Raw genomic sequence first — 21,891 nt, forward strand, 5'->3', positions numbered from 1 at the left:
TGAATTAATTTAGACACTTGAATGGTTTAAAATTGAAAGCAAGAGATATTGCATATGCTGTCTGTACTTTTTTATTGATGAGGAGTTGGGGCATGATGGGATATATCAAAGGAATGCAAGGAAAGTGAGTGGAAATTGCAATCTTCCTTAGACTTGATGACAGAGGACTGGAGAATTGCAGATGTTGCAATCTTGATCAAAGAAGGTGTAAAAAAAAAAAGCTCAGCAACTACAGGCAAGTCGGTTTAACCTGGTGGCAGGGAGGTTCTAGAAACCATAATTTGGGGCAAAATTCATTGTCATTTGGAAAAGTGCAGGGCAAGTCAGCCCAGATTTGTTGAGGGCAAATTGTGCTTTCCTAACGTGCCTCAAATTTTTGAGAGAATGAAATTTGTTCAGGATATTATTATTGATGTGGTGTACATGTACTTCCAGAAGTGTTTGATAAAGTGCCAGAGAGCAAATATGGACAATGTTGTAGCTCATGGAATGAAAGGGATCGTAGCATCATGGATCCAAAATTGGCTTGCGTGATAGGGACTGAAAAGTAGTGGTTAATGGATGTTTTTCGGACTGGAGGAAGGTTTGTTGTGGCGCTACAGGGTCGATGTTTGGACCCTTGCTCTTCCTGAAGTATATTAATGACCTAACCTTGGAGTACAGGGTGAAACTTTAAAAGGTTGCTATGTTAAGAATTCCGCTGATGATTGGGAAGGTGGGTGCGTATCTCAAAGCCCAGAAGGGTAACTTAGAGCACCGGTTCTTAGTCGTGTATATTTTCAATTTTGTATGTTGTGAGAAAAGATATGCAAACCAAGGAGGAATAATCCAGTCTTTTTATGATAATTAATAAAGAATATTAACTGAAAATAAAAACGCATGACCAGAAGGACTATAATACACCACAACGGGTCTCTTAACTACACACAGTATCACATGAAGTTATCCCTTCATTCCCAAGTATCTACGTTTCCAAAACTCCCAAGGCGCTCATTGTTCCCAAACAACATCCAGTCTTCTATAGCTCTACAGGCTAAATTCAGCAGATCATTTCCATGCACGCGTTACCTGTCAACGTTTGGGAAAGCTGGGTTCTGTTTTAGCGAATGCGTAATCTTCTCGGTTCGAGTTTTGGATTTTAACTGGCTGCCTTTTTAGCAACAACTTTCCAGGGGAGACTACTCTCTGCATCTACATGACTGTGATAGCTGCTGCTACTGTGCCCCTTTCTCCAGTTATTGTGCTATGGATGTAGCATTCTTTCCCTTTGATGTTACCCACCCTGTGGACCCAGCTTTTGGAATAGAAGTGCCAATTTCCTTACCTCTCCAGCTTGAAGTTGCCTCTTCTACATCCCATTGTTTTCCCCTAGTCACATCGGTAAATACTTTCTCACTGGAATGCTAACTCGCATATCAAAACACTCTTCAGACAGCTGCCCTTATTCATTTCCCATTTTGTTTTATCCCAATTTAATTTTTCCCAATTCTTAACAGCTTCTAATATGGCAACTTGGCAGCATTGTGAAGAGGATTGTGTAGAACTTTAAAGGGACACAGAGGTTTGTAGGTGGGCGGACAAATGGTAGATGACATTCACTGCAGAAAAGCGTGAATGGTTTTGTTTGGTAGGAAGAACATGAAGGGATAATTTAATGGTCCAATTCTAAAAGGTGGGTGCAGGAGCAGAGGGACCTCGGTGTGTGTATATCTACAAAAATTGAAGTTGGTAGGGTGGGTTGGAAGCACAGTGCTAAAGCATATAACAGCCTAGGCTTTGTTAATAAGGGCTTGGAGTATAGAATCAAGGAAGCTATGTTGTTTAAAGAACGTCGATTTGGCCTGGTTCTGCCTCGACTGGAGTATTGTTCGGTTCTGGGTGCCACACTTTAGGAAGGACATGAAGGGATTGGAGCGAGTGCCGAAAAGATTCATGAGACTGGTCCCAGGATTGAGCAACTTCAGTTATGTAGATAGAAATGTAGATACTGCTGCACAGTGGTTAGCACTGTTGCTTCACCGCGACAGGGTCCCAGGTTCGATTCCCTGCTTGGGCCACTGTCTGTGCAGAGTCTGCATGTTCTCCCTCTCCCCCCCCCCCCGTGTCTGCGTGGGTTTCCTCCTGGTGCTCCGGTTTCCTCCCACAAGTTCTGAAAGACGTGCTGTTAGGTAATTTGGACATTCTGAATTCTCCCTCCGTCTACCTGAACAGGCGCCATAGTGTGGCAACCAGGGGCTTTTCATGGTAACTTCATTGGAGTGTTAATGTAAGCCTACTTGTGACAATAAAGATTACTTTAGACTGTAATGTTGGGACTGCTTTTCTTGGCGGAGACAAGGTTGAGAGGAGGTTTGATGGAGGTATTCACAATCCTGAAGGGTCTGGACAGAATAGATAGGAAAAACTGTTCCCGTTCCGATAGGTGGAAAAGTCAAGAAGTGGCAGGCACAAATTAAAAATCCAAGAAGCAATGACAATATGAAGAAAACCTTTTCACAGAGCGAGTTGTTGTGATCTGAAATGCATTGCCTGTGAGTGCGGTAGAGGCAAATTCAATTGCGGCATTAGGTTATCACAAAAGGAAGAATATGCAAAGGCCTGTGAGTCATAGAATCACTGCAGTGCAGAAGGAGGGCATTTGGCCCATAGAGTCTACACTGACCCTCTGAAAGAGCAGCATAACCTAGGCCCACTCCCTTGCCTTATCCCTGTAGCCCCGGAACCCCACCCAACCTTTGGACACTAAGGAGCAATTTAACTGCACATCTTTTGACTGTGGGAGGAAACTGGAGCAGCCCGAGGAAACCCACACAGATACTGGGAGAACGTGCAAATCTGACAGTCACCGAAGGTTGGAATTGTACCCAGGTGCCTGGTGCTGTGAGGCAGGAGTGCTAACCACCTGCCATCGTGCCGCTCAATAAATTGCTCTTGGGGAGAGCTGTGCTAACATAATGGGCTGTATGGCCCTTCTAGGCTGTAACGACTTCTGTAATCTGCGTGTGATTCTCAGGTGACATTTAATATCACGAATGATCGCTGTTAATGTGTAAGCATTTACCGCCAACCGTAGCAGATTGTTTAACTGTGAAGAAAGCTACAGCCAAATCTAATCCTACACTTGTCCAACATTCATGCTCTTCCAGCAGGGATTCTCCAGATCAGAAGCCGAAACCGGAGATACTCTTTAGCAGAGATGTTTTTGTTTTGTATGGAATAGGAAGGAGCATTAGATCCACTAGTCCTTGAATAAATTCTCTGAAGCCTGGGAATGTAGGGATTTCTGACATGTTACATTCCATTCAGTATGAATTCACTGGTGATTGATTTTTTTCTCTGCCATCTTTCTAAATTTCCTTCTCGCCCACCTTCCAGATAATTGAATCAACAAGTACACTGGATGGAGCTGTAGCTTCGGGATTAATTATGTTTGGCGAAGAAGGTAAGACCACTTCATTTTTGTGTTTTCTTTTAAATGGCATGTCTTAATATGTCAGTCTCTTTTCAATTGCCTTGTAAGAATTTAGCTCAGATTCATTCTATAAACATGTCTCTGACTTATTTAGTCCTATTTAAGCTTATTACTAAAATATAATTTTGACTAGTTTCCATTTGGCGAAACCTACATAACATTTACTACATTAATTCACTTTCCAGATACTCTCGTCAACTACTCTTGAGACTAGTGACTGATTAATTGTGAAATTATATCCTTGTATTCTATTGTCCTACTGAAGATTGACTGACCTTTTATTTATTTAAATATATATGTTGCAAAAACAAAAGGGACATGCATTTCAATGCATTCTGCCAGTCATTGGGACCTGGGCAACAGCCATTTTCTGCTTCATCCCCAGGGCAGTGCTTTGGACCAATCGGAATTAGCTTGCCTGGTTTGAATTTAAACAAAGCTTGGCAGTTAACTGAAATAAAAACCGAAAATGCTGGTCTGGCAGCATTGTGGAGAGAGAGAAACAGTTAGTTTTGAGTCCGTTGTCAGTTAATGGTCAGTCATCAGTTAACGTGTGCATTCTCCATGGCATCGTCTCCACCAATCAGAATCCACACACTTGCCAAGCAATCAGTACTCTCTCCTCATGAAGTTTAAACTGTTGTTCCCTTTACATTTGATATTCTTGCAAATTGTCCCGATGAGTGGAAGATAAAGATTTGACGATGTGTCTTTTAAAAATAAATTTAGAGTACCCATTCATTTTTTCCAATTAAGGGGCAATTTAACCAGCACATCTTTGGGTTGTGGGAGTGAAACCCACGCAAACCTCCGACAGTGACCCAGGGCCGGGATCAAACCTGGGACCTCGGTGCCGTGAGGCAACAGGGCTAACCCACTGCGCCATCGTGCTGCCCACGACGTGTCTTTTTAAACTGTACTTTTCTGTGCTACTAAACGACTATAAAGTAAACGACTCTAAAGCTTTGAAAAAGAGTCTTCGGACTCGAAACGTTAGCTCTTTTCTCTCGCAACAGATGCTGCCCGACTTGCTGAGATTTTCCATCATTTTCTCTTTCGTATAAAGTATCATGCTTCTGTGTGAATCAAATACAGTTTATAAAGGCTGTGTTTGCTCATATCGCAACTGCAGAGATCACGCTCACTGCACAGCCACAGTGCCCGTGATGTACCTGCCAATGAGTGCATTCCCTGTACGAATAGGACTCTCTATAATATTGAGCTGTTTATTTAAACAAATACAGTACAATAAAATGTGTTTTTTTTTTCTAATCTTTCTTACATGTGCGATATCACAGAGCCTATTACCATGGTTATGGGTTGCAGTTTCATAGAATATTGATCCCCAAAAACACCAGCTTAAAAATCCTTGGATCGTGATTGCAATTTGGCCTTACTACTTCACTCTCAGCCCCACTGTTAACCCATTACCATCTTGTATGCCGCTTCACTGACGGTCGCACTGCTGATCCCTCGCTGTATCTTGTTCACTGCTAGCAAGGCAGAGAAGGCTCCGGAGAGGATTTGTGAGTAAGGCAGTCTAGAATTGGGAGCAGACTGGTGAGCACGAGACAGAAAAGGACCAGGAACAGAGCTGAAGGTGGGTGGGGGGCATTCAACAGATGCAGAATTGTGTCACAGCAGTGAGAGGAACTGCAATGCGCCGATGGGCGGAGTGGGTGCTGGCCCCTTGTTCTAGTTTAGTGTCGAGCAACAGTATTTGTACAATACCTGTGTACAGTGTCTGTCTTGTGAAATGCTAAACAATCTTTTCCTGTGATTTAACTGCTTATATTCATATATGCAAATGGTTAAACATAATGAACTATAGTGTACCAAATGCACAAAAAATGGTGCCTTTTTTATTTTAAATTAAACAAGCAATTAGGATGGCAAATGGTATATTAGCATTTGTTGCAAAGGATGAAGTACAAGAGTAAGGAAGTCTTTATGTATGGGGCTCTAATTAGACCACACATTGTGTACTGTGTACAATTTTGATCATCCTTACCTTGGAGATGGTGTACTACATGATCATTGGTTTGATGTGGGAGTTGTCCTACGAGGGGAGATTCCAATTCTGACATCCTGCTTATCCCTAGTTTTATAATAATCTTTATTAGTGTCACAAATGAAATGAAATGAAAATCGCTTATTGTCACAAGTAGGCTTCAAATGAAGTTACTGTGAAAAGCTCCTAGTCACCACAATCCAGCGCCTGTTCGGGGAGACTGGTACGGGAATTGAACCGTGCTGCTGGCCTGCCTTGGTTTGCTTTCAAAGCCAGCGATTTAGCCCTGTGCTAAACCAGACCCTAGTAGGCTTGCATTAACACTGCAATGAAGTTACTGTGAAAATCCCCTACTCACCACACTCTGTTTGGGTACACTGAGGGAGAATTCAGAATGCCCAATTCACCTAACAGCACGTCTTTTGGGACTTGTGGGAGGAAACCAGAGCACCCAGAGGAAACCCACGCAGACACGGCAAGAAGGTGCAGACTCTACACGGGAATTGAACCCGTGTCCCTGGCGCTGTGAAGCAGCAGTGCTAATCACTGTGCCACGGTGCCGCGATGTTTCTTCAAAGAATGTCATGAATCTCTACAATTCCATATGCAGGAGCACTGTGGGTGCGTTAAGTTATTGAGTATCTTCAAGGTTGCGATCAACATATGTTTGGACACTAACAGAATCAAGGTACTTGAGGATAGGATAGTAGAAGTGAAATAGGTGAACTATGATCTTAAATGGCGTAGCAGGCTCAACATCTTGGGACTATAGTTGCATATCTGTGAGGACCTAGAAGTGAAATTAGGTCAAGTGGCCGAATTCTGCTCCTGTGTCTTGTGGTGCAATTTAGTATGCCTAATCCACCTAACCTGCTCTACTTTGGCCTATGGGAGGAATTTTGGAGCACCTGGAGGAATCCTTTGCAGACATGGGGCGAAAATTCAAACTACACATGAACAGTCACCCATGGCCGAAATAGACCCTCGGTCCACGTGAGGCAGCAGTGCTAACCACTGTGCCATCATGCCACCCTGGCAACTATCAGCATTTGTTTAACTTTTGAAAAACAACTTTTCATGTTCTATCTGTTTACCAGTCAACACTAGCTTCCGAGTCACTTAACAATTGGCAGCGTATTGGTTGAGTAAATAGCAATACATGGGTTTACAAGAATGCCTCTTTTCCTTTTGTATTACAGAGGACTTGTAAAGATTTTGCTTACAAAGGGCAAAAATTTAGCTTCCTCCGCAGAAATTTAGCTTCAAAGATATATTTACACATAAGCAATAGCTAAAACCACATCTTGATTGATTGATTGACCGACCGATGGATCGACCGTTGACAGATGGTACATTGACAAAACCATGATTGGTTACAATGTGGAACAATGGGCCAAACAAAGCAAATGCAAGAGCAGCATCGGGCATTGTGAATAGTGTTCTTACAGGGAACAGATCAGTCCGAGGGAGAGTTGTTGAGTCTTATAGCTGTTCCTATGTCTGGATGTGCGAGTCTTCAGACTTCTGTACCGTCTGCCTGATGGAATGGTCTGAAAGAAGGCAATGCCTGGGTGGGAGGGGTCTCTGATAATGCTGTCTTGCCTTCCTGAGGCAGCGAAAGGTGTACAATGTGGGGATGGCAAGTTTGTGTGATGCGTTGGTGAACTTAGTCCACAGTCTGCAGTTTCTTGCGATCTTGGACTGAGCAGTTGTCATACCAGGCTGTGATGCAGCCGGATAGGATGCTCTCTGTCTTTTCTTTTCTATATTCTCTCTTCTTTTCTACATTCTAATTTGTTTGGGGTAGCTTGGAAAGATAATTTGCCATCCTTTTAAGTTCAGAAGAAGAAGAATGTTTACCTATTGTAATGTTCATGTAACATTATAATCTCTTGTGGATATGTTAAAATTAATCTTTCTAATTTGTCTATTGAACACGGGTTTTTTGTAAAAGCATATGTGCCAGGTGACAGAGGTTCACACCCAGCTTCTGTACTTGTGCATATATCCTTCTATAAAAGCCATTTAAGGAGTTAGCTGGCCCTTGTAAAGGTAGGAGTTCATACTGTAGATGGAAAAGTAAACATCATTACTTGGCACATTCATGGGCATAAATGGAGATTTGCTATCATTTTTCAATTTTCTGCTTTCATTCTTGTTGCATCTAATTATTGTGTGGTTGGGGTTTTCCTAGTATTGTCCCAACCTAGTCTCTGAAGAGTGTTAAAGGAGCGTTTCTGTACAGTACATCTATATTGCATGGATCTGATTGAAGAAAAGTGTTTTTGTCAGAGGATGAATTTGTGTACAAATCACAAAGTGCTCAAAACAGTTAGAACATAGATAGAACAGTACAGCACAGAACAGGCCCTTCGGCCCTCGATGTTGTGCCGAGCAATGATCACCCTACTTAAACCCATGTAACCCGTATACCCGTAACCCAACAATCCCCCCATTAACCTTACACTACGGGCAATTTAGCATGGCCAATCCACCTAACCCGCACATCTTTGGACTGTGGGAGGAAACCGGAGCACCCGGAGGAAACCCACGCACACACGGGGAGGACGTGCAGACTCCACACAGACAGTGACCCAGCCGGGAATCGAACCTGGGACTCTGGAGCTGTGAAGCATTGATGCTAACCACCATGCTACCGTGAGGCCCGTGGTTGGTTGTAAATTAATAACAATGCTGGAAACTTGAAGGAGATATGTGGGGAGAGGAACAGAGTTAACCTTTCACATCAACTTATTTCATTGGAACTGGTAAGAGTAAAAATGTAATCACTTCTATGCACCTGACAGGGGGGAGGTTGGAAAAATAACAAAGGGAAGGGTGTAAGACAGAAGAGAGTAAATGACGGAAGGTTGGTGGAATAGGGCTAACAAGAGTGGCAATTAGCCAAGTAAAGAAACAAAAGATGTCTACAAGAATTGCAAATGGCAATGGTGAAAAGCTGCCAATCAAAAGTAAAAAAACAGTAGTTTGAGTAAAACCCAAACCTGCAACGGTAAATAAAATAAAATGGGGGCAAAGGTTACGGTGTGAAATTGTTGAACGTGCTGTTGAGTCCAGAGGCTGTACAGTGCTATTCGTTGAGTGATGCATCTTTTGTTTCTTGTGTGGATTAATGCAGGCTAGAAATCAGTGGGGTTTCTGACTTCCAAATCAACAGGGACCAAAACATTATGCAACTTGCTGATGCTGGCATCAGTTGAGCGGATACCATTGAGTTTGAGATTTGAAATGGCAGCTACAAAAGAGAATGGAAGTTGGAAGCATTGAAACATTTTGTTTTTGGTACTTTTCTTCAACTTGACCTTTTATTGTACCTTTCCTTATTTAAAACAGCAAGCTAACCTTTTTAGATCTAACCTGACCAACCTTGTACTGGAGCTACTTATTGAAATATAAAGCGGCATGTGTAAACAGTTTATAGTATGTACGTATCGTGCATTGAACTGAAGGGTGAAGAGGAACAAAATCGTGATACTATGTAATGCGCATGAATGCAGAAAGTCAGGGGCAGCACGGTGGCGCAGTGGTTTAGCCCTGCAGCCTCACGGCGCCAAGGTCCCAGGTTCGATCCCAGCTCTGGGTCATTGTTTGTGTGGAGTTTATACATTCTCCCCGTGTTTGCGTGGGTTTCGTCCCCACAACCCAAAGATGTGCAGGGTAGGTGAATTGGTCATGCTAGATTGCCCCTTAATTAGAAAAAATTAATTGCTTACTCTAAACTTTGAAAAAAAATCAATGCATAAAATTGATTGGAGAGGGTTTCAGGGTTTTGTTTAATGGTAACTGCATCACTATTTTTATTTGTATGTTTATCATATAAGGAATGGGATGGAAGTGAGAAATTTTATTTTTGTTTTAAAACTTGTATTTGTATTTTCAGCCACTGCTCGGAAAAGGAAACTTGATATGTCCCAAAACAGCAGCTCTGAAGAAAGTGATGATCTCCCTATTTCCTCCATCAAGAAGAAGAAACCTAATCGTGTAGGTTTTTAATTTGAGCTATAAGAAACCTTCACCGTTGCGATGCACAGAATTTGCAGAGAATTTTTATCCAGGATTTTCATTTTACGACCTAACATTTGATTAAATATCCTTCTCCTGACGAGGTTTCATTGTCTCGGGATTAGTAGATGATCTTTATTCGTATCACAAGTAGGCTTACATTAACGCTGCAGTGAAGTTACTGTAAAAATCCCCTAGTAGCCACACTCCGGCACCTGTTCGGGTACACCGAGGGAGAATTCAGAATTTCCAATTCACCTAACAAGCACACCTTTCGGGACTTGTGGGAGGAAACCGGAGTACCCGGAGGAAACCCACGCAGACACGGGGAGAAAGTCCGTGGGGGAAACCCACGCAGACTCCGCATAGACAGTGACCCAAGCCAGGAAACAAACCCAGGTCCCTGGTGCTGTGAAGCAACGGTGCTAACCATTATGCTGCCGTGCTGCCCAATGCAAACCTACGTTATTAGATCCGACATCGCAAGAGATAAATATGAATAATTTTTGTAGTGGGATTCTCAGGACTGTAGCCACCTAATGTGTCTATTCCAATGAGCTGCCATACTTAATGAACTTTGCCCAGTAAACTGTCTATACAGGCATTCAAAACATGCAAACGTTTTTGGGCTCTCTGTATTCAAGAACTTTTTTTTGGTGTACGTTTTTTGGTATCTGTTATAAACCATTGAAGCTTCAGAGGGTTTTATAGCAAACTATAAATGGACTGTAAAATAACCAACTAAGAACCGGACCAATTCAATTGTGTAGTGGAAGGAGAAGGGAGGCGGGGTTTAGAGGTGTTGCAAAATTGACAAGGAGCTATGGAGTCAGGACACCAATCAACCATGATCTCCGATCTTGCGTGTCGGAACAGAATTAGGCCATTTGAGGGCAGCACGGTGGCCTAGTGGTTAGCACAACCGCCTCACGGCGCTGAGATCCCAGGTTCGATCCCGGCTCTGGGTCACTGTCCGTGTGGAGTTTGCACATTCTCCCCGTGTCTGCGTGGGTTTTCGCCCCCACAACCCAAAAATGTGCAGAGTAGGTGGATTGGCCACGCTAAATTGCCCCTTAATTGGAAAAAATAATTGGGTAATCTAAATTTTTTCTAAAAAAAAAAGAATTAGGCCATTTGGCCCATCGAGTCTGCTCTGGTATTGGATCATCGCCGATAGGTTTCTCATCCCGATTCTTCTGCCGTCTCTCTCTAACCCTTGATCCTCTTTTTAAAAAAAAATATAAATTTAGAGTATCCAATTAAGGGGTACTTTAGCATGGCCGATTCACCTACCTTGCACATCCTTTCGAGTTGTGGGGTTAGATCCATGCAGACAAGGGGAGAATGGCCGTGTGGAGTTTGCACAGTGGCCCGGGATTGAACCCGGGTACTTGGATTTGGATTTTGTTTATTGTCACGTGTACCGAGGTACAGTGAAAAGTATTTTTCTGCGAGGAGCTCAACAGATCATTAAGTACATGAAATTAAAATTCATGTTTTTGCAGTCATGCAATCAGCACAGGTAGCACAAGTGGCCAGCATTGTGGCTTCACAGCGCCAGCGTCCCAGGTTCGATTCCCCGCTGGGTCACTGTCTGTCCTCCCGTGTCTGCGTGCGTTTCCTTCAGGTGCTCTGGTTTCCTCACACAGTCCAAAGATCGTCCAGATTAGGTGGATTGGCCATGCTAAATTGCCCTAAGTGTCCAAAAGTTTAGGAGGGGTTATTGGGTTACGGGGATAGGGTGGAAGTGAGGGCTTAAGTAGGTCGGTGCAGACTCGATGGGCTGAATGGCCTCCTTCTGCACTGTATTTTCTATGTAAAAGAAAATACATAATAGGGCAACACCAGGATCCTGTTATTAATCAAAAACCTACCTATCTCTGTCTTAAAGACACTCAGTGTCTTTGTCTCCACTGCCTTCTGCGGCAATGAGTTCCACAGATTCACAACCCTCTGGCTGAAGAAATTCCGTCTCATCTCAGCTTTAAAGGATCGTCCCTTCTGTCTGAGGCTGTACCTCGGGTTCTTCTCCAACTAGTGGAAGCATCTTCTCCACTCCCGCTCTATCTAGGTCTCTCGGTATTCTGTAAGTTTCAATAAGATTTCCCCCCCCCCCCCCCGTCATCCTTCTAAACCCCCATACCAGAGTCCTCAACCGCTCATGTGGTCTCTTTCCCCCCCCCCAACACCTCTTTTCCTCGGCAGCTCTACCCTCTTCCTTAGCTCCTCCAGACTGATTAACCCTTCCTCCAAATTCAGATCCTTCACCTTGGCCATTCCCATTTCCCTCTACCTCCTGTATACACTATCCAACCCCCTGGCTCAAACCCATGATTCTCGCACAGCAGCGTTAACACCGACATCCCTTCCACCCTAAAATGCCCCCTCAACTGATTTCATATGTTCACTTGTGGACTGCGCCACTGGGCTCCCTGAATACCGACTCAGAGCCATTGTCAACGCTGCCGTCACCATAGCCCTAAAACTAGACCAGTTACAAGATTCCTCCTCCATCCTAACCCACTCTACCCCTTTCCTTCCCGCCACTGCCACACCTTGTCCACATTCGCCGCCCAATAATAATGAAGTAAGTTCGTCAATGCCAGCCCCCCCCATCTGCCTCTGTAGCACTCCTCCCCACCCTGGGCACCTTCCCCGCCCATACAAAGACTGAAATGATCGTGTCCAATTTCCGAAAAAAGGTCTTTGGTGTAACGATCGGGAGAGCCTGTAAAATGCAGAATGTTTGTTTTCACCACTTGGACTCTCCCTGCCACCGTCAACTGCAGTATATCCCACCTCCTTAAGATCCTCTCTGGCTTCCTCCACCAGCTTCGTTAAGTTCCACTTATGGTACCTGAATCCCAAAATACCAAAACCTATCCCTCGCTTCCATAATTAGCATCCTCCCTAAATTTGCCCGTCATCCCAGTACCTCGCTTTTCACTACATTCAGTTTATACCCTGAGGACCCTCCAAACCTTCCCCGCAGGCCCATAATCCTTCCTATACTCACCAGCGGATCCAAAACATACAGCAACAGGTCATCGGCATGGAGCGACACCCAATGTTCCCTTTTGTTCCCTCATAATCGCCTGCCACTCCACTGGCCCCCTAAGAGTCATCGCCAATGGCCAGTGCAAGCAGTAAGGGCGACTGCGGGTATGCCTGCCTCGCACCCCTGTGTAAGTCAAAGCTCCGCAAACTCATACTATTCGACCTCGCACTTGCTCTTGGTGCCACATACAGCAACCGCACCCATGCCAGAAATCTCGGCCCAAACCCTCGGGCAAGTACCATCACTCCACCCAATCAAATGCCTTCTCCGCGTCCATGGGCACCACCAACCCCAGTACCAGATCCCCTGACTGATTCATCACTACATTCAACAGCTGTCTTGTATTACTCACGAGCTGACAGCCCTTCATGAAGTCTGTTTAATCTTCTGCAATCACCCCCGGGCACACAACAATCGATCCTCCCGCCAACAACTTGTGTTCAATATTGATATGGGCCTATACGACCCACATTTCACCAGGGTCCTTCCCTTTTTCAGGATTAGCGTGATTACTGCCTGCGTCATTGTCTATGGCAGCTCCCCTTTCTCCAGCGCTTCATTAAACGCCCCCAACAGATGTGGTGCCTGGTCTGTTGCAAATTCCTTATAAAATTCCACCAGGTACCCATCCAGGCCTGGGGCGTACCTCAACCTTCATACCCCTGATACTATCCAGTACCTCCCTTGGATCCCGGGGCTCCTCCAACGGGGAAATTCCAGCTCGTCCAGAAACCGCCCCATGTCCCCCTCTCTCCCGGTCCGCCTCGTACAGTCACTGGTAGTACTCCCTAGTATATCTTCCCCGACTCCGACACCATGTTCCCAGTCCGTATCTTCAATATTTCCCTGGACACGGCCTGCCTCTGCAAGTGGTGCGCCAGCTTGCGGCTCGCCTTTTCCCCATACCCTTCATGCCCTACACAGTTGCCTTACTGCCCTCCCCATTGTCAACCTGTTAAACTGCCCCTGCAACGTTTTCCTCCCCACCAATCCCTCCACAGTGGGCACCCTCAAATGCTCTCTGTCCACCTTCACTATCTCACTTACGAGATGGTCATGTTCCTCCCTCCTGTCCCTATCTGCATGAGACTTAAACAAAATAATTTTTTCCCAGACCACTGTCTTCAGTGCTTCCCATAAAACAGCCGTCGACGCCTCCCCATTCTGGTTCAACTCCACATCCTCCTTAATCGTCACCCCCACATTATCACCAAAGCCTCCATCTGCCAAGAACCCCTAATCAAACCTCCACCCTGGCCTCTGCTCTCGTCACGATCTAAACTGAATCTCCAGCCAGTGGTGCGCATTGTCCGAGGTAACTATCTTTGCATACTCTGTCCCCTCCACCCCAACCAAAATCTCCCGACTCACCACAAAGTAATCAATCATATAAATCATAGTTTACAGTACAGAAGGAGGCCATTCGGCCCATCGGGTTTGCACCGGCCTATGGAAAGAGCACCCAGCCCTGTAACCCAGTAACCCCACCCTACACGAAGGCCAATTCACCTAATCTGCACATCTTTGGACTATGGGAGGAAACGGGAGTACCTGGAGAAAGCCAGACACCGGGAGAACGTGCAGACTCCGCACAGACAGTCGCCCAAGACGGGAATCGAACCTAGCACTTTGGATCTGTAAAGCAACTGTACTAGCCACTGCTACCATGCTGTCCACAATCCTCAACGCTTATAGACATGTGAAAAGAAGGAATACTCCTTTCTTCCTGGGTTCTGAAAGTGCCATGGGTCCACCATACCCATCCTCTCCATAAACTCCCCATCCCAGCTCCCTTGCCATTTGTACCTATCCATCGACCTGGCGCTCTACTTATCAACCCTCTGCTTTAGGGCACAGCTAAAATCTCCCATGATCAACTGGTGCACGGCCAAATCCGAGATCGCTGCCAGCATCCCCATATAATTCCCACATCCCAATTTGGGGACATACACATTTACAAGCACCACCTGTGCCCCTTCCAATACCCCACTCACAATTGCATATCTTCCATCCGGATCCCTCCCCTCCCCTCCTTCGCACTCCCAAATCCCATTTTTTTTTTTGCTCATTAAAATCGCTACTCCCCTCGATTTTGAATCTAACGCCAAGTGGAAAATCTGCCCAACCAACCCCTTCCTTCACCTAACCTGGTCCTTCACACGGTGGTGCGTCTCCTGCAGAAAGGCCACCCTCACTTTCAAGCTTCTGAGGTGCGCGAACACCTGCGACCTTTTAACTGGCACATTTGGTGCCCGGACGTTCAACGTTACCAGCTTTACCAGAGGCTTGCGCCTCCGATCCTCTCCACCGTCTGTCATCTTCCCCACTTGACTCCCGCCCCCTTAATTCCACTCTATACCTAGCCCATCCCAGATGGCCCCCCCATCTCTCACCCCCTGCCACGTCCTAACAATCTCCCACCCCTCTCGGCCTTCTCCCCATCCACCTCATAGAACATCGAACGATACAGCGCAGTACAGGCCCTTCGGCCCACGATGTTGCACCGACATGGGAAGTCAAAAACTAAAGGCCATCTAACCTACACTATGCCATTATCATCCATATGCTTATCCAATAAACTTTTAAATGCCCTCAATGTTGGCGAGTTCACTACTGTTGCAGGTAGGGCATTCCACGGCCTCACCACTCTTTGCGTAAAAAACCTACCTCTGACGTCTGTCCTATATCTATTACCCCTCAATTTAAGGCTATGTCCCCTCGTGCTAGCCACCTCCATCCGCGGAAGAAGGCTCTCACTGTCCACCCTATCTAACCCTCTGATCATTTTGTATGCCTCTATTAAGTCACCTCTTAACCTTCTTCTCTCTAACGAAAACAACCTCAAGTCCATCAGCCTTTCCTCATAAGATTTTCCCTCCGTACCAGGCAACATCCTGGTAAATCTCCTCTGCACCCGTTCCAAAGCTTCCACGTCCTTCCTATAATGAGGCGACCAGAACTGTACGCAATACTCCAAATGCGGCCGTACCAGAGTTTTTTACAGCTGCAACATGACCTCATGGCTCCGGAACTCAATCCCCCTACCAATAAAGGCCAACACACCATAGGCCTTCTTCACAACCCTATCAACCTGGGTGGCAACTTTCAGGGATCTATGTACATGGACACCGAGATTCCTCTGCTCATCCACACTACCAAGAATTTTACCATTAGCCAAATATTCCGCATTCCTGTTATTCTTTCCAAAGTGAATCACCTCACACTTCTCTACATTAAACTCCATTTGCCACTTCTCAGCCCAGCTCTGAAGCTTATCTATGTCCCTCTGTAACCTGCAACATCCTTCCACACTGTCTACAACTCCACCGACTTTAGTGTCATCTGCAAATTTACTCACCCAACCTTCTGTGCCCTCCTCTAGGTCATTTATAAAAATGACAAACAGCAACTGCCCCAGAACAGATCCTTGTGGTACGCCACTCGTAACTGAATTCCATTTTGAACATTTGCCATCAACCACCACCCTCTGTCTTCTTTCAACTAGCCAATTTCTGATCCACATCTCTAAATCACCCTCAATCCCCAGCCTCCGTATTTTCTGCAATAGCCGACCGTGTGGAACCTTAACAAACACTTTACTGAAATCCATATACACCACATCAACTGCTCTACCCTCGTCTACCTGTTCAGTCACCTTCTCAAAGAACTCGATAAGGTTTGTGAGGCATGACCTACCCTTCACAAAACCATGCTGACTATCCCTAATCATTTTATTCCTATCTAGATGATTATAAATCATATCTCTTATAATCCTCTCTAAGACTTTACCCACAACAGACGTGAGGCTCACCGGCCTATAGTTACCGGGGTTATCTCTACTCCCCTTCTTGAACAAAGGGACCACATTTTCTACCCTCCAGTCCTCTGGCACTATTCCTGTAGCCAATGATGACATAAAAATCAAAGCCAAAGGCTCAGCAATCTCTTCCCTGGCTTCCCAGAGAATCCTAGGATAAATCCCATCAGGCCCCGGGGACTTATCTATTTTCACCTTGTCCAGAATTGCCAATGCTTCTTCCCTACGCACCTCAATGCCATCTATTCCGTTCTTCCGTATGTACATTCTATGATCACCTAGCGTGACAGCCCCTGCCCAAATGCACCTCCCAATGAGCTCCCCCCCGGTTCCCAATCATTGTCCGCTCAGTTCTCCCCCAGTTAATGCTCCTTAATGAAGTCTTCGGACACTTCTGGGGTCTCAATAATACTTCTGGCCTGCGAATGTCACCCATAATTTGGCCGGGTAGAGCAACCCAAACCTGATCTGCTGGTACAGCACCGCCTTGACCCAGTTGAACCCTGTCCTCTGCTTTACCAACTCGGCTTCGATGTCCTGATAAATTCGCACCATGTTCCCTACCCACTAGCAGCTACGCTTCTCCCTGGCCCAATGCAAATTCTTCTCTTTCTCCATAAATTTGTGGAGTCTCCCGATCACCGCCTGCGGCAGCTCCACAGGCGTCTGCCTCAGAGACCTGTGCGCTCGGTCCACTTCAGGGACCTTATTTTGCACCCCTACTCCACCAGCCCCGCCAGCATCTTTGAGACTTACCTCGTGGCACTCCTTCAGGATGGCCCATTTTTCGCAGGCTCTGCCTTCTCGAGGTATTCTCCTCCTCCACCTTTGTCCTCAACGTTTTACACGGGTCCCCTTGGAGCCCCGCCTCCAGAACCACCATATGATCGCTGTGGCCTGAGATTACTCCTTCGATCTCTCGAATCTGAGACCCGTCCACCTCCAAACACTTCTCAACCCACTCAAATGAACTCTTTAAGGGTACCACAGCTCCTTTGAGGCCTTTGAGAGATCCCCCTGCATTTCCTTCCTCTGCTGGTGGAATACTCCCTTAATAAAAGCCACCAGCTGCTCCAGCTGGAGCCTTTCACCTTGAACGAGCCCTTCCCCCGCAGCCATCCTTACACTGGCTGCTGCAGCACAGGTTTCCTCCAAATCTTTGGCTAGGTCTCTCACCGTCTTCTGGATTTGGTAACCAGCAGACATGCCACTCCCGGTGGAAACTACTCCTCCAACCTCCACCTACGCCTTTTCATCAAAATTCCACCCGGTATCGGGTGAAAAGAGTTCTTTCCTGTGCCTTCAAGCAGGAGGTGCCCTGTGTTCGACCATTCACTCCATGGCCGCCACTGGAATTTATTCCGAGCAGCACTTCATAATGCCAAACCTACACCTAGTCCCGTAGAAGGGCTCTAGTTCATTTCATTCTGTTTTGCAAATTGGGCCAGAAAAGATTAAGTGACAGATACTAACAAAAGTTTAATTGCGAATAAAGATAAAATGAAGCTTTTGAAAATTAGATCCATTTAGTCCATATTCGGGGTGTGCTTGGTAATATTGCGGTGAATTGAGGTTTTGGAAGTTGTAGCATTGTCTCTGCAGCTGTTGTGGCTTCCACTGTTGACTTGCTGAGGTGGCTTTAAGAAGCAAGCTTAGTAAGTGAAATCGGGTTTACTTTGCAGCAGCTGCCCCAAGCTGAAGGTTGCAGTCCTGGACCTTGGAGTATGCCAGTTTGGAACACTCCGTCATGGACAGCTATTTGCACTGGTGTTTATGCTCTGCCTGAGCCTCCTTCAATCTTTCCAATTAAGAGAATAACCTGCTGTTGCTTTCTCTCTCCTGCTGATCTAACTTCCTTTAAACTCACCTATTCTATTCACCTCAATCACTCCCATTAGTAGCATGTGCCACATTCTCACCACTGGGTAATGACGTTTCTTCTGAATTATTATTTCTTCAGATTATTGGCTTCTGTCCCTTGTCTTCAGAAGTGGAATCACGCATCATCTTTTATAATTATAAAGACATTATTAGGTCAACCTTCTCTGGTCAAAGAGAGATGAGACTCGGCCTGTTTATCCTTCCTGCTTTCTATAATCTCAAATTTCTGTTATCACCCTTGTAAATATTTTTTGCATCCTTTCCAGTGGCTCTACATCCTTTTTATAATTGTGAAGGACGTAATTGTGAACAGATGTGATCTAACCATGGTTTGATACAAGTTTTGCATAACGTCTACTATCAATTCTAACCTGTTAGAAATAAACTCTAGTGCTTGGTTTTCTCTATTTAATGGCCTGTTAAACCTGGGTTCTTTTTCGTGATTTGTATATTTGTACTCCGATCCAGTAGGGATTCCGTTGTTTTTCCTACCATACAACGTTAAGCTGACAGGTCTTTGGTTCTCTAGGCACGTTCTATCTCTTTTCTTAAATGTAAGTATTGCATTGGATGTATGCCATTCCTCTGGCACTGCACCTTTTTCTAACTAAATATATATACTAGTGCTTTTGCTATTTCTCCCATTTAAAATGCTTCGATGTAATCTGTCCAGATCGCAGGTTTTATCCATGTTTACATTTGATTTAGTTTTATTTTTGATATCAAAGAGCAGAAATAAAGGGGTCCATTCTAGGGTTGGCAGGCTGCAAGTGGTGGGATAGCACAAAGATCTGTGCTTGGCTTCAGCTATTCACCATCTCTATCAATGATTTGGATGTGGGGGACCAAATGTAATATTTCCAAGTTTACTTACCAAGCAAAACTAGGTGTGAGTGAGAGATGCGAGGAGGATGATCAGAGGCTTCAAGGGATTCAGACAGGCTAAGTGAGTGGACAAGAACATGGCAGAGGAATATAATGTGGGAAAAATGTGAAGTTATCCACTTTGGTAGGAAAAACAGAAATGCAGAGTATTTCGTAAAAGGTGAAAGATTGGCTGACGGGGTGCATGGTCTAGAACCAGGGGATAATGTCTCAAAATGAGAGGAAGACCATTTGGACTGAGTCGGAGAGGAATTCTTATTGCTCTTTGAGGGTGGTGAATCTTTTGGAATTCTTTACCCCCAGAGGACTGTGGAGGCTTAGTCACAGAGTATGTTCAAGACCGAGATTGATGAATTTCCAAGTTATTAAGGATCTCACTTTTTTTTTTGCCATGCCCTTCTGTCTCCCTGGTTTACCTGTATACAAAAACAAAATAATATTTCTACCATTTTGCTATCATTCCGTATGAATTTATCCTGTCCCATCTCTCTGATCCTATTTCCATCCTGACATTCCTTTTTCTTTATATATCTGTAGAAGGCTTTCTATTTTTATTGTTCTTTGATCAATTTATATTTCCCATTCTCCTAATCGCTTTCTATTCCCCTGTATAATCTCCCTGCTGTCCATATCCCATATTCTTGGTGTATCTTTCTTTCCTTGCCACCAGTTTTTCTTATTTGTCCATAATGTCTCATTAGTATTGAGTTTGTTCTTGCTTGTATAGATGGAATATATATTTCCTGTTCTCTGTTTCACACTTCTCACTGTTTTGTCAATATTGTCCAGTTTATTTTCTTTGATCTCAGCCTCTCAAAATCAGCTTTTCTACAGTCTGCTACTCTGCTCTTCACCATACTTGTGTCATAATTACCTTAAAGCATATTTGTATTATGCTCACTATTGCCCAGAGGTTCCCTTACTTCATTAAGGGCTTTGGTTCGTTCTGCATTATGGAACTAAGAGTAAATCCTTCCTTCTTTGAGCTTCTTAAATACTGGGTTTGGAAGAAGTCCTATAGACATTGTAGGACTACATTCTATTACCTCTTCTTCAGGCCATTTAATTTGGGGGTAATTGAAATCTCTCTCTCGCTCTCTCTCTCTCGCTCTCTCTCTCTCGCTCTCTCTCTCTCTCTCGCTCTCTCTCTCTCTCGCTCGCTCTCGCTCGCTCTCGCTCGCTCTCTCTCGCTCTCTCTCGCTCTCTCTCGCTCTCTCTCGCTCTCTCTCGCTCTCTCTCGCTCTCTCTCGCTCTCTCTCGCTCTCTCTCGCTCTCTCTCGCTCTCTCTCGCTCTCTCTCGCTCTCTCTCGCTCTCTCTCGCTCTCTCTCGCTCTCTCTCGCTCTCTCTCGCTCTCTCTCGCTCTCGCTCTCTCTCGCTCTCTCTCGCTCTCTCTCGCTCTCTCTCGCTCTCTCTCGCTCTCTCGCGCTCTCTCGCTCTTCTCGCTCTCTCTGCTCTCTCGCGCTCTCTCTCGCGCTCTCTCGCGCTCTCTCTCGCGCTCTCTCGCGCTCTCTCTCGCGCTCTCTCTCGCGCTCTCTCTCGCGCTCTCTCTCGCGCTCTCGCTCTCGCGCTCTCGCTCTCGCGCTCTCGCTCTCGCGCTCTCTCTCGCGCTCGCTCTCGCGCTCTCTCTCGCGCTCTCCTCTCGCGCTCTCTCTCGCGCTCTCTCTCGCTCTCTCTCTCGCTCTCTCTCTCGCTCTCTCTCTCGCTCTCTCTCGCGCTCTCTCTCGCTCTCTCTCGCTCTCTCTCGCTCTCTCTCGCTCTCTCTCTCGCTCTCTCTCTCGCTCTCTCTCTCGCTCTCTCTCTCGCTCTCGCTCTCCGCTCTCGCGCTCTCTCTCTCTCTCGCTCGCTCTCGCTCTCTCTCTCTCTCCCTCGCTCTCTCCTCGCTCTCGCTCTCTCTCGCTCCTCTCTCTCTCTCGCTCTCTCTCTCTCTCTCTCTCTCTCTCTCGCTCTCTTCCTCCCCCCCACCCCCAATGTGTGTCAGTACCAGTTTGAATGGATTTCTAATTGGATGAAGAAATTCAGTTTCCTGTATGTATCTGAACCTTAAAGTCTGGACTTATAAGGTTTTCAGATGCCAAGAAAACACCATTGATATAATACATTTATTCCGTTTTGTTACTTATTTGTGATTGCATATTTTATCATCTCTTGTCATTTTGTTTAGCTTGAGTCACAAGATTCAGTTGAAGATTTTGAGAAGAAAGAGTCCATCCTGAGAAAACTTCACAATAGGTTTTCAAATTTAGATAAAGAGGTAAGTTAGTTTAATTATTTAAAAGACGAGCACACTATATTTTGACAGAAAATACTGGACAATCTCAGCAAGTCTGGCAGCATCTGTGGAGAGAGAAGGGAGCTAACTTTTTGAGCGGGTGACTGTCAAAGCTGGAGAGAATGCATTGGATTTGTACTGTGGGGGAGCGTGGGGCTGGAAAGGGCCAGCGATAGGTGGAGATTAACAAAGGTGTTATGGGCTGACCTCGTTAACACTACACCTTTATATGCTTCACCTGATTCCGGTGTTTATATAGTTACATTGTGTACCTTGTGTTGCCCTATTATGTATTTTCTTTTCATGTACTTAATGATCTGTTGAGCTGCTTACCGAAAAATACTTTTCACTATACCTCGGTGCACGGGACAATAAACAAAGACGATAAACAAAATCCAGTCCAATTGAGATGTCGTGGACAGAAAGACAAAGGGAATATAAGAAAGGTGCTGATAGTGGCACATAAAGAAATTA

General features: G+C 45.3%; 1 protein-coding gene across 4 annotated transcripts in view; it reads left to right on the plus strand.

Annotated features, from left to right (window-relative positions):
* LOC119963513 (SWI/SNF-related matrix-associated actin-dependent regulator of chromatin subfamily A containing DEAD/H box 1-like) overlaps nt 1-21,891 on the plus strand; it is a 138,499-nt gene that overhangs the window by 30,673 nt on the left and 85,935 nt on the right. For 3 of the 4 annotated variants that reach the window (XM_038792755.1, XM_038792754.1, XM_038792756.1), the window contains exons 4-6: nt 3,376-3,442; nt 9,385-9,485; nt 21,310-21,399. In XM_038792755.1, the coding sequence (XP_038648683.1) occupies nt 3,376-3,442; nt 9,385-9,485; nt 21,310-21,399 (258 nt within the window). Of the gene's footprint in view, nt 1-3,375; nt 3,443-5,050; nt 5,073-9,384; nt 9,486-21,309; nt 21,400-21,891 lie in introns of those variants that run through there. The other variant, XM_038792757.1, reaches the window with a different exon arrangement.

This window comes from Scyliorhinus canicula, chromosome 3, assembly GCF_902713615.1.
Source record: "Scyliorhinus canicula chromosome 3, sScyCan1.1, whole genome shotgun sequence".
Lineage (NCBI taxonomy): Eukaryota > Metazoa > Chordata > Chondrichthyes > Carcharhiniformes > Scyliorhinidae > Scyliorhinus > Scyliorhinus canicula.